This window comes from Mya arenaria, chromosome 5 (assembly GCF_026914265.1).
Source record: "Mya arenaria isolate MELC-2E11 chromosome 5, ASM2691426v1".
NCBI lineage: Eukaryota > Metazoa > Mollusca > Bivalvia > Myida > Myidae > Mya > Mya arenaria.
In genome coordinates this window covers 40,139,984-40,153,655 of record NC_069126.1, presented here as the reverse complement: position 1 = coordinate 40,153,655, position 13,672 = coordinate 40,139,984, and the positions used below count along the sequence as shown (strand labels likewise).

Here is a 13,672-nt window from a genome sequence, read left to right as displayed (position 1 = left end):
TAAACTTTGTGAATAAAAGTTTATAGTGGCGTTTCTGATCATCAGATTCAGGTGCAACGCATAAATATCGCGAAACCAGTGTTTCTTCTTGTAAAATACCGCTCACATCACACAACATTATATGCATGGACGTATCGAGATTCCAATGTTTTCATGCAAAAAAATGGACCGACATAGTAACGTCCTAATGCACTTGTTTATCGGGACAGAAATACAAGAAAACAAACTGATTTAATCAAACTATTTGCGTATTTATATACATACTTTATTGTTGTATTGTTTGTTTCTAATTGCTGTAATTATGAAGCAATATTTACTTTTTTTTTACAGTTTGCATGATAGCACTCGAAAATGTCACAAATAACGTCCCCAAAATCGTCGTTTTTTAACAAATATTTAAAGTTTAAAAATTATTCCTAATAAACAGGACATTTTAGTTATCGTTTACTATATCCTTGATATAAGTTTTGAAAACACAAATGTTATTTATTTATATTCCAAGTATAATTGCAATTTTACAAGCATTTAAAAAAAAAAAAAAAATATTACTCAATAGCTCAGAAGGACCCAGATGCATAATTCTTTCTGCATTTTAAAGACAGATTAATTTAGAAACTTTCATACATTGGATTATGTGACATTTGAAAAAAAATATGTGTGCTTTTTTTGCTTTCAATTTGTGCATATTTATTTTTTGGTGTTTTTTTTTTCATCATCACCTGGTTAACTTGCAAAAATAATTTATTTAAAATCATTTGCTAATAAAACTTACATAAACATGTGCATATTTTTATTTCCTTTCCAAATATGTAATCTTTATTGGGTCTTGTACCAATAATAAAGAAGTTATTAGTGTTTATACAACACAATGGTCATAAAAAGGCAGATGGCTTATCAGTTATTGGAAAATGCCCAGATATTCAAGGTATCATATCTAACTGGGTCTCAGAATGAAATGGGTTAAGAATCCCTTATTCTGAATATTTTCACATCCAAAATTTTTCAAACCAAGTACATAAAAAAGCATAATTTTGCGATAATTCTTTTATTTTAACGACCTTAATAGCTTTAACTCACCATTTCTGAAGAAAATTTTAATGAAGAAAACAGTTCAATTCCAAATCTCTCCTCTCCAAAAGCCGTAAGTCAAGGTTAAATGAAAGTGTCATGGTAATTAATTGGTTGACAATATAAATTGCATGGAAGATCATCCTCGATGCTGCAATAACTTAATAGCAAAAAGGAGGAAAATTTAAGACCTGCTTGACAGAAAATCACTTTTTTCTGCTGATTGCATACGATCAGTTTTTGTAGCGAAGTTTTATTTGGATAAAACGATAAAATGATTCAGTTTTTGGTTTACAGACATTGTAAAAATTCAAGAGAAGTGTCAGTCATTTGGTCGGACAGCATCTGAAATTTTCTCAGTCCAAACAAAACCCATTTCAGTCCACCAAAAACTTTTACAATTAAATGATTTAAGACATGAGGTCCTGTAACAATGTACAGGACCACACAAAATCATCACAGGACCAAAATGTTTTAGTATTAAAAAATCATTTCTTTAGATTTCAAACAGGCAAAATCTTTATAAGTTTTCAACATTTTAATACTGAGTGGTACATCTTCGACTAAAAAGCAATATCGTTAAAACAACAATGCTGGTACAATTGCATCAGTTCATCTTTTAAAGGTATCTGAAAAATATATTCTATCCAGGGTTCGAATTTAGACTCGCATACTCGCAAAATGCGAGCGACATTTGGAAATTGCGAGTGACTTTTATTCAAGCTCGCAAAATTCTGCGAGTGGCTTTTTCTAGACCACAAAATGTTAAAAGGAAAGTAGAATAAACATGAACTTACTTCCACTATGTAGTCGAGTGTAAACAGCCTATAAGTGGCATGTTTACACCGCCGGTATAAAGAAGACAGTACGGAGTCACGCTCTAGTAGGTTTTCAAAAATAGAACAAATACGGAAAAGGCCGAGTTTTATCTCGAATCTTTCCGGGATGCTTCGAGGCGTGCATAATACAAAGTAAATACGAATGATGTAATCACCTAGCTCAATCATTGGCTAAATTTAGCGCTTTTGCGCACTATATGTAAACCCCATCATCCTTTGAATATATTTCCGCCCAACTGTCAAAAGGAATAGACTTCGTTGATCGATATATTTCATGGTCCAAAGTATCCACGCTACATTTACTGTTGCTTTTTTATTTTAAATTTATTATTTTATTGTTTTTAATACTTAGAGACTTAATAAAATCTGTAGCGTGCTTGTCGAATGGGTATTAAATTACCCGATGGCGTGGGTAAATATACAAAGTGAACAATGTCAAATTATTGGACAGCTTTGTTATCAAAAAGCTGCCAGCATCAGACGAGTCTTTCCATACCCCCCAAATAGAATAAGCCATCAACAAGTTCTAGTAGTCGAGTCACTCAAGATTGATACTTTTTAATATTCATAATATGTCTTAGGTGTTAATTTCTACTTTAATTAGACAATATTATAAGGGAATAAAGCAAATAATAAAACTGCAAGTTGATTTGTCATTTTGCGAGTTGCCTCAAAATGCACTCGCAAAATTTTGCGAGTGCTCCTCAAAGTTAAATTCGAACCCTGCTATCAACATTTGACATTTTACATCGCATAGACAGATGGAATTCTATTACAATTTTGACAACATTTAAATATCCAAAATTGACCAGTCAAAAAACTCCACTTCTTAAAATACAATAAATGCTGCTATTCTTTACCCTTGCTTTGTTCAAGATTTGAAACACACAATGATTTTAAGTGTCCCAAAGACCGATGACAAAGAACTAGTTAAAAAAAACACATGCCTCATCAATTCATCAACTGGGGTTACACACCACTAATGTTTGAATTTCATAATGTTTGTTTGTATGTGTTTTTGATTTAAATTGCAATTTCTATTATTTTATTGCATAATTTTGCATAAAGCAGCTTATCTTGAGCTCTGCAATAAATAACATTTTTGTTATTCTTGCTGGGTCCGATTTAAAAAGTAATAAAAGACCCACCTATTAAATATCATTTTAAGCTCTATTAAAATAGCATAAAACTTACCGGGAATATACACTGTGATGGTCAAGACAATCTTCACATAACATGTCGCTGCCCAGAACAACCTCACTCCTGAAAATAGAAGTTAATACAACATTACGGCCAAGATTATCTTTACAGAACTGGTGTCTGCCCGATACTACCTACCACCAGGAAAAATAAGAATATTCACAGTGATGGTCAAGACAATATTCACATAACTAGTGGCTGCCTGGAACAACCTAACATCTGGAAATATAATAATATAAACTGTGATGGTAAACAATTACATTCACATCACTGTGACGGTCAAGTCAATCTTCACATAACAGGTGACTGCCCAGAACAACATTGCACCTGGAAATATAACAACATACCCTATACTGTGACAGTCAAGTCAATCTTCACATAACAGGTGACTGCCCAGAACAACATTGCACCTGGAAATATAACAATATACACTACATTGTGACGGTCAAGTCAATCTTCACATAACAGGTGACTGCCCAGAACAACATTGCACCTGGAAATCAAACAACATACACTACACTGTGACAGTCAAGACAATCTTCACATAACAGATGACTGCCCAGAACTACCTCACACCTCGAAATAAAACAACATACACTACACTGTGATGGTCAAAGACAATCTTCACATAACAGATGACTGCCCAGAACTACATCGCACCTGGAAATATAACAACATACACTACACTGTGATGGTCAAGGACAATCTTCACATAACAGATGACTGCCCAGAACTACATCGCACCTGGAAATATAACAACATACACTACACTGTGACAGTCAAGACAATCTTCACATAACAGATGACTGCCCAGAACTACATCGCACCTGGAAAAATAACAACATACACTACACTGTGGTGGTCAAAGACAATCTTCACATAACAGATGACTGCCCAGAACTACATCGCACCTGGAAATATAACAACATACACTACACTGTGACAGTCAAGACAATCTTCACATAACAGATGACTGCCCAGAACAACATCGCACCTGGAAATATAACAACATACACTACACTGTGATGGTCAAGGACAATCTTCACATAACAGATGACTGCCCAGAACTACATCGCACCTGGAAATATAACAACATACACTACACTGTGACAGTCAAGACAATCTTCACATAACAGATGACTGCCCAGAACTACATCGCACCTGGAAATATAACAACATACACTACACTGTGGTGGTCAAAGACAATCTTCACATAACAGATGACTGCCCAGAACTACATCGCACCTGGAAATATAACAACATACACTACACTGTGACAGTCAAGACAATCTTCACATAACAGATGACTGCCCAGAACTACATCGCACCTGGAAATATAACAACATACACTACACTGTGACAGTCAAGACAATCTTCACATAACAGATGACTGCCCAGAACAACATCGCACCTGGAAATATAACAACATACACTACACTGTGATGGTCAAAGACAATCTTCACATAACAGATGACTGCCCAGAACTACATCGCACCTGGAAATATAACAACATACACTACACTGTGATGGTCAAGGACAATCTTCACTTAACGGATGACTGCCCAGAACTACATCGCACCTGGAAATATAACAACATACACTACACTGTGACAGTCAAGACAATCTTCACATAACAGATGACTGCCCAGAACTACATCGCACCTGGAAATATAACAACATACACTACACTGTGATGGTCAAAGACAATCTTCACATAACAGATGACTGCCCAGAACTACATCGCACCTGGAAATATAACAACATACACTACACTGTGGTGGTCAAAGACAATCTTCACATAACAGATGACTGCCCAGAACTACATCGCACCTGGAAATATAACAACATACACTACACTGTGGTGGTCAAAGACAATCTTCACATAACAGGTGGCTGCCCAGAACTACATCACACCTGGAAATATAACAACATACACTACACTGTGATGGTCAAGTCAATCTTCACATAACAGATGACTGCCCAGAACTACATCACACCTGGAAATAAAAGGTTGAGACATCATTTACATGTATACTGGTAAATACACAGTATATAAGTTGCATCCAAGATTACATGGTCAAGAATAATGAGTTATGTCCCATTTCAAATGCCATACAAAATGTACAGATGCTGCAAAAACAAACTTTATTTGGTTAGCATGTCTGTATGCTTGCACTGACCATATAACTGGTCAATGAAGATCAAATAATATGTGAATTCCTGCTGAAAAATATTGTTGACGTGTTTTTGAATTGTCACCAGCAGATGCTGTTAAAAGGAATAAATTCCTGCAATACTTAAAAAGCATATCCATAAATTTCAATATTCCATGGATTTCAAAATAAGGTTTCATTTCATTTTTGTATTAATTCATTTAATGATTTTTCAGTAACAGTTAATGTGCATTTTAATACTGTATACTTCAAAAACTCTTCGCATTTCTTCCAAAACATATATATAGCCAAAATATAAATCATTAGTGGCAAAATAAGATTTTTAAACTTGTCAGTTTTGTCAACATAAAAAGCCAGTAGCTTTGCCTGATTCAATATTGCAACGCAACTGACCAATTCAAAATTCCCCCCATAGAAAACAGATTTTCAATACAGACCGAAGGATTTTGACATGTTTATTTGCGTGCGTTTTAAGGCATTCAAAGCCATTGTCAAATAAATGTTCAAATGAAAGTAATTTCTTCAAAAAAGAACTTGAGAATTCATGGCTGATTTATGCAATTCAAATGACTGGCCATTAGTTTGACAGTGTCAAGGTGAAAAGGTCAACAACACAAATGTATCTTATTAGGTTTAGGTATTCATTTTGAAAACAGAACAATGTTCATTGGACTTGCTTTTTGAACTTCTCTGGATATATTAGGAAAATGTGAATTGCATTGTAACATTGATTAACGTTCAACACTAACGTTGTCCCGGGATCCCAAGGACACCAGACATAAGAACCTCCAAGTCTAGTGGCACAGGAGGTTTTATAGTGCATTCAGTTGGTTTTGCCTGTCATTTAATTTCTACTTGTTACATATTATATTTCGCAGTTGAAATTTATTTTCAATCTGTTTATTCGTAATTATTCCAATTATTTTGGATTAAATCAGACTTTTTGCCAACCTATTTACTTCATTCAAATCGAGAAAATAGAGTTTACTTTTTAGCATTGAGAAATCTATTATTAGAACAGCCAAAATATCCCCGATATCTGGGTATCATAATTAGTTATTTGTACCTCAAAAGTGCATTGAAATTACTAGAATACCCTGCATAAAACATAACCCTTCAGCCTTCTAATGAATAAAACAGGAGATCAATCATGCCTGCTATATGGCTGGTACAACATGGCTCCATTATTAATCTCAAGGGGTCCATTGAGAGCATACACCTTCTATAACTGGCCAGTGCATCCAAGGATCAATTTACACAAGCTTGAAGGTAAAAACCTGGTAAACATGGGTTTTACTGTTTTGGAGCATTAACTTTCATGCAGTTCAGTGATCAAAATTGCACTAGCCGGAATTTGAAAACCTGGTCAAATTAATTTCATCTTGGTGAAAAGTTAAAAACTCCTTAGTATGAATTATATCAAGTTACTCTTGTATATTTTTGTATTTCCAGAAAAAAGATGAGCTTCCAACTAGTGCTTGACAACTTCATCTGTGCAATGATATGGATAATACATTGAGAGAGATCAGTGTCAAGCGTTTGCCTTTATACATAGGTGCCATTAAAAGCAGGCGATTTTCTGCCAGAATTCAAAATTGATCTTATCTGTATCCTTAGACATGCCTCAGTGATTCATTTCAGCCTATTGGTCAGCTAAATATACAGGCCAATCAAAACACTTCAATTCTGATCTTAAATTTTAGTTAAATCTAATTTGCTTTTTGAATACTCAGCCTCTGGACTTTAGTTCGAAGTAATGCATTCCATAAAGCCCCAGCCCACACCCCAAGTTTTAGGTACATGTACCTATGGAATTTCCTACTGCTGTAAACACGGTTTTACAAGATTGTTAAAATTAAATGGTAACTGAAAATAAAGAAATCTTTCATTCTGCCTAATTAAAATTCTCATTAATATATTTTTCTTCCATTTCCAAATGAAAACAACATCATAATGAACGTCTTAGGTTGGATAGCATTAAGACCCTACCATCATGAATTCTACAAAATGAACCATTTTTCATGGGACCTGTCCTTAGCCTTTTTCTCTTGTTTCAAGACATAATAGAACTTACAACTTTGGGGAAAAAATGGTCTCTGCAATTAATTAATCATGAGGTCTTCATAAGCCAAGTGAAAAATTTCATAATCATTCACAGCAGATGTCAGTATGCCCAATTCCTGAGAAAAAAGGGCAAAATAATTGCTCATTTCAACGCACAGGAAAATTTCCTTTGGGACGGTGGGGGGAATCAACAGAAAAGGTTTGTGAGTGATGATAATTTCATTGGCCTCTGTCAGTTTCAACACCAATGATGTCTGGTTTTCCATGTTTAGAAAACAACAATGCATTGATAATGCCCTGTAGGACTGTTGTGTCTGCAGTACTAAAAATATCAAAACATAGTCCATAGTTAATTAATATGACTAATACATGCACAGATAACAGTATACTCCAGTTATTATTTATATGCTAGTATGAGTTGTCTTACATCATAGATATGCAAGGGTTTAGAAGACAGGACTTACGGTATGCATGAATGTAAAAGACTGTTCATTCTGCTCTGGGCGTAATTGTCAAGTATATGGATTGGATGGACAGCCATTACACAAACAGATTTCAGACTGTTTTTTTTTAATGTTTTGTGGACAAGACTCCTCTCTAATCCTTTTATTGCTATCGGTTAAGATTTTTATCTCAAAATACAAATGTTTATATAATTCATGCATTAATTTACATTACAACTTTGATCACCATTTGTATGCAGTCAGTTTGTTACAGGCAGACTTTCTAAATTCCTGTTTATTTGACTTTTACTGTTTACTGAATACATATAACAAACTAATTCCAATAATTATGCAAAATGTAAAAGTAATAAAAGCAGCCCAGCTATAAAAAAATAGCAGTGTCTAACACTCCTCATTTTATATAAGCTATTAGTTATGCTCACAGCAAAAAAAAAACCTTGACATTTTCCTATCAAGAACTGTATTATTGACCATTACATTCATAAAATGTTTATGTCATTTGAAATGGATACAACACCAAGATCAAATAACTTCATATCGAAAAGACATGAATCTCTTTGACAAGCCTACACAAAAAATCACTTAACTATTAATAAACGAACAACAAAATGTCTTTAAAAGATCTTTCTCATCTTCAAAATTACAAGAGCAACCTGTCTTTGAGATTCAGCGGGTGTGTAAAATTAGCTGCTAGAATGCATTACAAGACCTATAATTATGCCCATGTTAATATTTCTATGTGTGAACTGACAGCTTTAAAGTTATGTACTTGTCAATCAGCCAGTCTGGAAACAAGGAAAACTAATTCATCTAGTATGAGCTAGCACCAGTGGGCCTTCCAATGTTAAATTGTATGTTCACAAGTGTCTCAGTATCTACATCTGCGCTTCTTACTCTTTAAAAAATCATAATAATGTTGCGTAATGATTCATGCTTACCAGTTATCATAAACTCTGAAATTGCATGGAGATTTTGATGATTATTTGCGGACTGAAGATTTGTATCAATAACTGTTGTGCTGGATAAACATTTTCCTTTTGTATTAAAGTTTAATATCTGTAGACGAATTTCAATCAAAACAATACAATTATTATTGATCTTGTATTGATAATGCATTTTAACTATTAAAATTCTGGTCCTGAACATACAAACCGCAGTTATTGATTTGTTAATGACTGTAAAACAAGCACGCTGAAAGCGGTTCCAATACTTGTCTGTTAAGGGTCCATGGGGCACAGCTCAACAAATGTACAAAAGTTGTTGGACTTGCTGCACACAACGAAGTTATTCAAGTTACAGTTACATTTTTTTTTTAAACTAAAAGAAAAATATAGTAACCAGTATAAAGATATTGCAGCACACTGCTATTAAACTATGACAACCCTCACCTAGACTAGTCACTGTTATATTTTCTCATCCAGAGACATATAGTATGATGTTGTGTTGAGACTATACAACACAAACTTAATTTAAGTCTTAAGTTCTTATCTACAATTTAAAGTAATTCATTGACATGTGATAACCAGATCCTATATTGGGGGGAAGGGGGTATATAGCACCTCCACCAACCTCCCGGGCTCCCCACAACATAGGATGAAGTGAACCATTTCCCAAGTGAACCAGGACTAAGTGAACCACTCGGTGAGACGAAGTGAACCATCTATATGTTATATAGGGAATATTCTCTTAATGTAATATTATGTTTCAGAGTTTATTTTCCTGAGTATAAATAATTGAATAGATAATATGAATACATTGTTAATCATATCAAAGTGTTTATTTATTAGAATTATGTAATTTGATATAAAGGAAAAGAAAAATGAAAAACAATATACCTTTTTATTTAATCCTTATAATGAATATATTATCAATACATCCTACTTCGTTGAATTTTATTTCATATATGAAATCACAGATCGTGTGAAGATCACGTTTTTACTCTTAGTAGTGTTGTAAGAAACAACAAGAATGTCTATCAGCGTTTATTGACTTGAAACGTTGTTTCGATTATATTGACAGGGACATGTTATTGTACAAACTGTTACTAAATCATATCGATGGAAAGTTTTATAACTCTGTCAAGAATATCTATGCGAGTTCGTCATCTTGTGTCCGGCTCAACAACTCACACACAGACTGGTTCGATTGCATATCTGGGGTGAAACAGGGGTGCACGTTATCACCGACGTTATTTGCCGTCTTCGCCAATGACCTAGTAAAGGAAATAAACGACTTACAGTGTGGCGTCACCATCGGGGAACACCAGGTGTCCATTCTCATGTACGCTGATGACATTTTTCTAACCGCAGACTCTGAACAAAACCTACAAGCAATGCTCGACATTTTGAACATCTGGTGCAAACGCTGGCGTGTAATCATAAACACGTCAAAATCGAAATGTATGCACTTCCGGAAAGCACGCACTCAACGAACACAGTTTATCTTCCGTATTGGTGATAATGAAATAGAAATAGTGGACAAATATAAGTTTCTAGGCATCATTTTCCAAGACAGAGGCGATTTCTCAACCACATGTGAGGGGCTTTCAAAGGGGGGAGGTAGAGCTCTTGGAAGTGTTATAAGTAAGATACACCCCTTGAAAGACATTTCCTTTAAACCATATGAGAAACTCTATAACGCTTGTGTTGTGCCCGTCATGGATTATTGCAGCTCAGTGTGGGGGTACAAACAATACCAACCATCGGATAATGTGCAGAACCGCGGTATGAGGTACGCCCTTGGCGTCCATCGCTTCGCGCCGATCCCGGCGCTGACAGGGGACACTGGATGGATACCCACCCGTTATCGCCGCTGGAGTAATATGCTACGCCTGTGGAATAGACTTGTTCTCATGGACCGTGACCGACTGTGCGCCCAGGTGTTTGAAATTGACTATAGAAAATGTACCGCTAACTGGTCAAGCGAGGTGAAGGACATCATGGACAAAATAGGAATATCTGACAGTTTCAATGCAAAACAGCCTGTTGATATTAAGAACGCGCATTCGCTGATCAAGGACTATTATGTTAACATTTGGTTACAGGATATAAGATCTATGCCGAAATTACGAACGTACCGTGAATTTAAACAAGAATTCAAGTGTGAAACCTATCTGAGTATGGACCTTAAGAAAAATGAACGTTCATTATTGGCTCAGTGTAGGACTGGTATATTACCACTGAGATTAGAGACCGGTCGTTATTTAGGGGAACCAGTGGACTCTAGAACGTGTAGGCTATGTAACTCTGGAGAAGTTGAGAACGAGTGTCATTTCATATTTCAATGTTCTCTGTATAATGAACTGAGAAATACCTACCTTGGTAATATCATATCACGTGACAGTTTTGTAAATATCTCCGATCTAGACAAACTTGTTTTACTTATGAAGGACTATGTGAGACAATTATCCAAGTATATTGTTAGTGCTTTCACTCTGAGAAAAACCACACTGTTTGCTTAAAAGTATTGCTAGTTATTAACATTACATCTTTTACGTTGAAAGTTTGTTCATGCAATGTCCTTAATATGTAAACTCACTTATAAACGTATTTGATGATATAAACATTTCCTTTATAGATATGTATAATATTCACTTTAAACCTTACATACATATTCGTTATGTTTAATTTATGAAAAATTGTATTTCATATATGTGATATCTAGGTGACTTATAGGCCCGATGGGCCGGGTGTAATTGCTTAAACTATTTATATTTGTATTGATTTGTAATGATGTATATATACACATGTCACTATAATAAATAATTACTTACTTACTTACTTACTTACTATATGTTCAAAAAATTATCTATGTTTGTTATTTACACCTCAATCATGTCCCAAAAACAAATAAGTGTGGGTGTAATTAATGGATACTTGTAGTTTAATTTTAATTGGCCTTATTAATTGGTAATTACTCTTGAGTCTTGCATTCAAATGGCGATAATTACTAGTTATTATCACCTTTCAGACAGTGTGCCATCAAACAATAGCCACTATATAATACATATGTGGTTCACTTGGTCCTGAAATGGTACACTTAGGAACTGGTTCACTTGTGAAATGGTTCACTTCGTCCTGCACCCCACTTTTTTTACCCTAAAAATAACAATACAGTCTAACATACTTGGAACTCATTTTATGAAACAATTTTTTAAACTCATAGTATGGCTAACAAAACAAATCCATTCTGATGTTGGTTATCTCACTTCTCCAGTTCAATTTTCAAAGCATGTCGAGTTCACATTTGATAATTTGAAAATTCACAACAAAACTTGTGGAAGTACGAAAAAGTAAGAAAATGCTCACCTTTTAAAGGATTTGGACAATACCAACACCATGATTGGAACAAAATCATGGCCCTTGTTGATGTGACAACGACACAATAAAATAATCCATTGATAAATGTTGCAAGAAATATATTTCTTTTCAAACAAAAACTATTTACATGCTGTCAATTACAGACGAATTATTGAACGCAAGGTGCGCAACAAGTGCTGTAGCATTTCTGTCCAATCAAATGTTTTGAAACAAATACAGACGCAATCTTAGCCAATAACAATTGCCGTGTTATGATCAATATGAGTTGAGAGTTGAAAGTTCAAATTGGCGCGTGTGACCTAGATATTTTCATATGCTCATTTACGAATAATACAATAACCGCATAAATACTTAAATAAAGTACTTTTTGACTATAATGAAATAACGTTTTGTGAAATAACTATTTCTTTTCATTTTTCAACAATTTGTTAGCATTCAATCGCAAATTCGTATAGGTGGTCGTAATGTAGAGCTGGCCCAAAATCGAAATTCCCCAAAATCTTACAGATTATCCGTGATATCACGGACATATAAACCGGTTTACATGTCCTCGGAGAATTTAACTTCTTTAACCTATGAATTTTAGAAGTAACTTTACTATCTTGAATCAATTCTCAGGTTATAAAAAAATATTCTGACTCAGGAGCGGATTTAACTTTCGAAGGGCTGCACATTCTGGTACTGCCTAATTTTATAGTTGATTGGGGTATTAATCGAAAAAGCATCATTTTCATTTAGGTCGTTGCATAGAAAATCAGCATCTTAAATGAGGAAGTTAATAGGCTTAACTTTCCATCTTTTTTGAATTGTTGAATTTATTCTACTTGTAGTCGGAGAGGGCTATTTTTAATTCAGGTTTGTGCTTAGGGAAGTAGTTCTAATCATGCGTTTTCCTAGCAGGAGCAAGGTCCTAACAGGACAGGTGTTCTTTTATGAGTTTCTCCTTAAATTAGTATGGCATACCTTGAAAATATCAGTATTGTTTAGAAAATACTTCATCAAATGAAGGCAACATTTAAATCAAAGGCTGCCGCTGCTACCACCATTCCGCCAATGGCCAATTTTTTAGGAGATCATACATGTAGTTGTAGGTCAAATCACGTGTGTTTTGATCTAGGCTAAACATCTTTATGTTTTGTACATTTGCCTACTTTCATAACCATTCCCATCTGATCAAGTACTGAAACCAATTACCAAGTGTCACAAATTTCATCAACCAAAATATATAATAAACTGTTACTCAAAGCAGGAAAGAATCTCTCTTAAGTTTGAAACACTTAAAAATATAAAAGCAACAACATTGCACCGATTCATCACACCTTAGAATCACCCATCTAACCCATGGTGAATTTTTGGTGATCATATCAGTCAATGTCATCTCTAAACTTAGACTTATTTTAAGTAAAGGAACAATTCTCTATGATGGATATGCCTACATCTAAGGTCATACCAAATCTTTTAATGTTTAGCATCAATCCTTTGTATAAAAACATATCTAGCTATCCTGTTACCCCCCCCCCCCCCCCCAACCCCCCATAAAAATA

At 34.6% G+C, this 13,672-nt stretch overlaps 1 protein-coding gene across 5 annotated transcripts in view; it reads right to left on the bottom strand.

Moving 5' to 3' along the window:
- LOC128234061 (protein turtle-like) overlaps positions 1 to 12,263 on the bottom strand; it is a 162,108-nt gene extending 149,845 nt beyond the window's left edge. For all 5 annotated transcript variants that reach the window (XM_052948020.1, XM_052948023.1, XM_052948022.1 and 2 more), the window contains exons 1-2: positions 12,117 to 12,263; positions 3,102 to 3,170 (exon numbers count right to left, since the gene is read on the bottom strand). In XM_052948020.1, coding sequence (XP_052803980.1) covers positions 3,102 to 3,170; positions 12,117 to 12,165 — 118 coding nt within the window. In that variant the 5' untranslated portion in view covers positions 12,166 to 12,263. The remainder of the gene's footprint in view (positions 1 to 3,101; positions 3,171 to 12,116) is intronic.
- Positions 12,264 to 13,672: the final 1,409 nt, after the last annotated feature.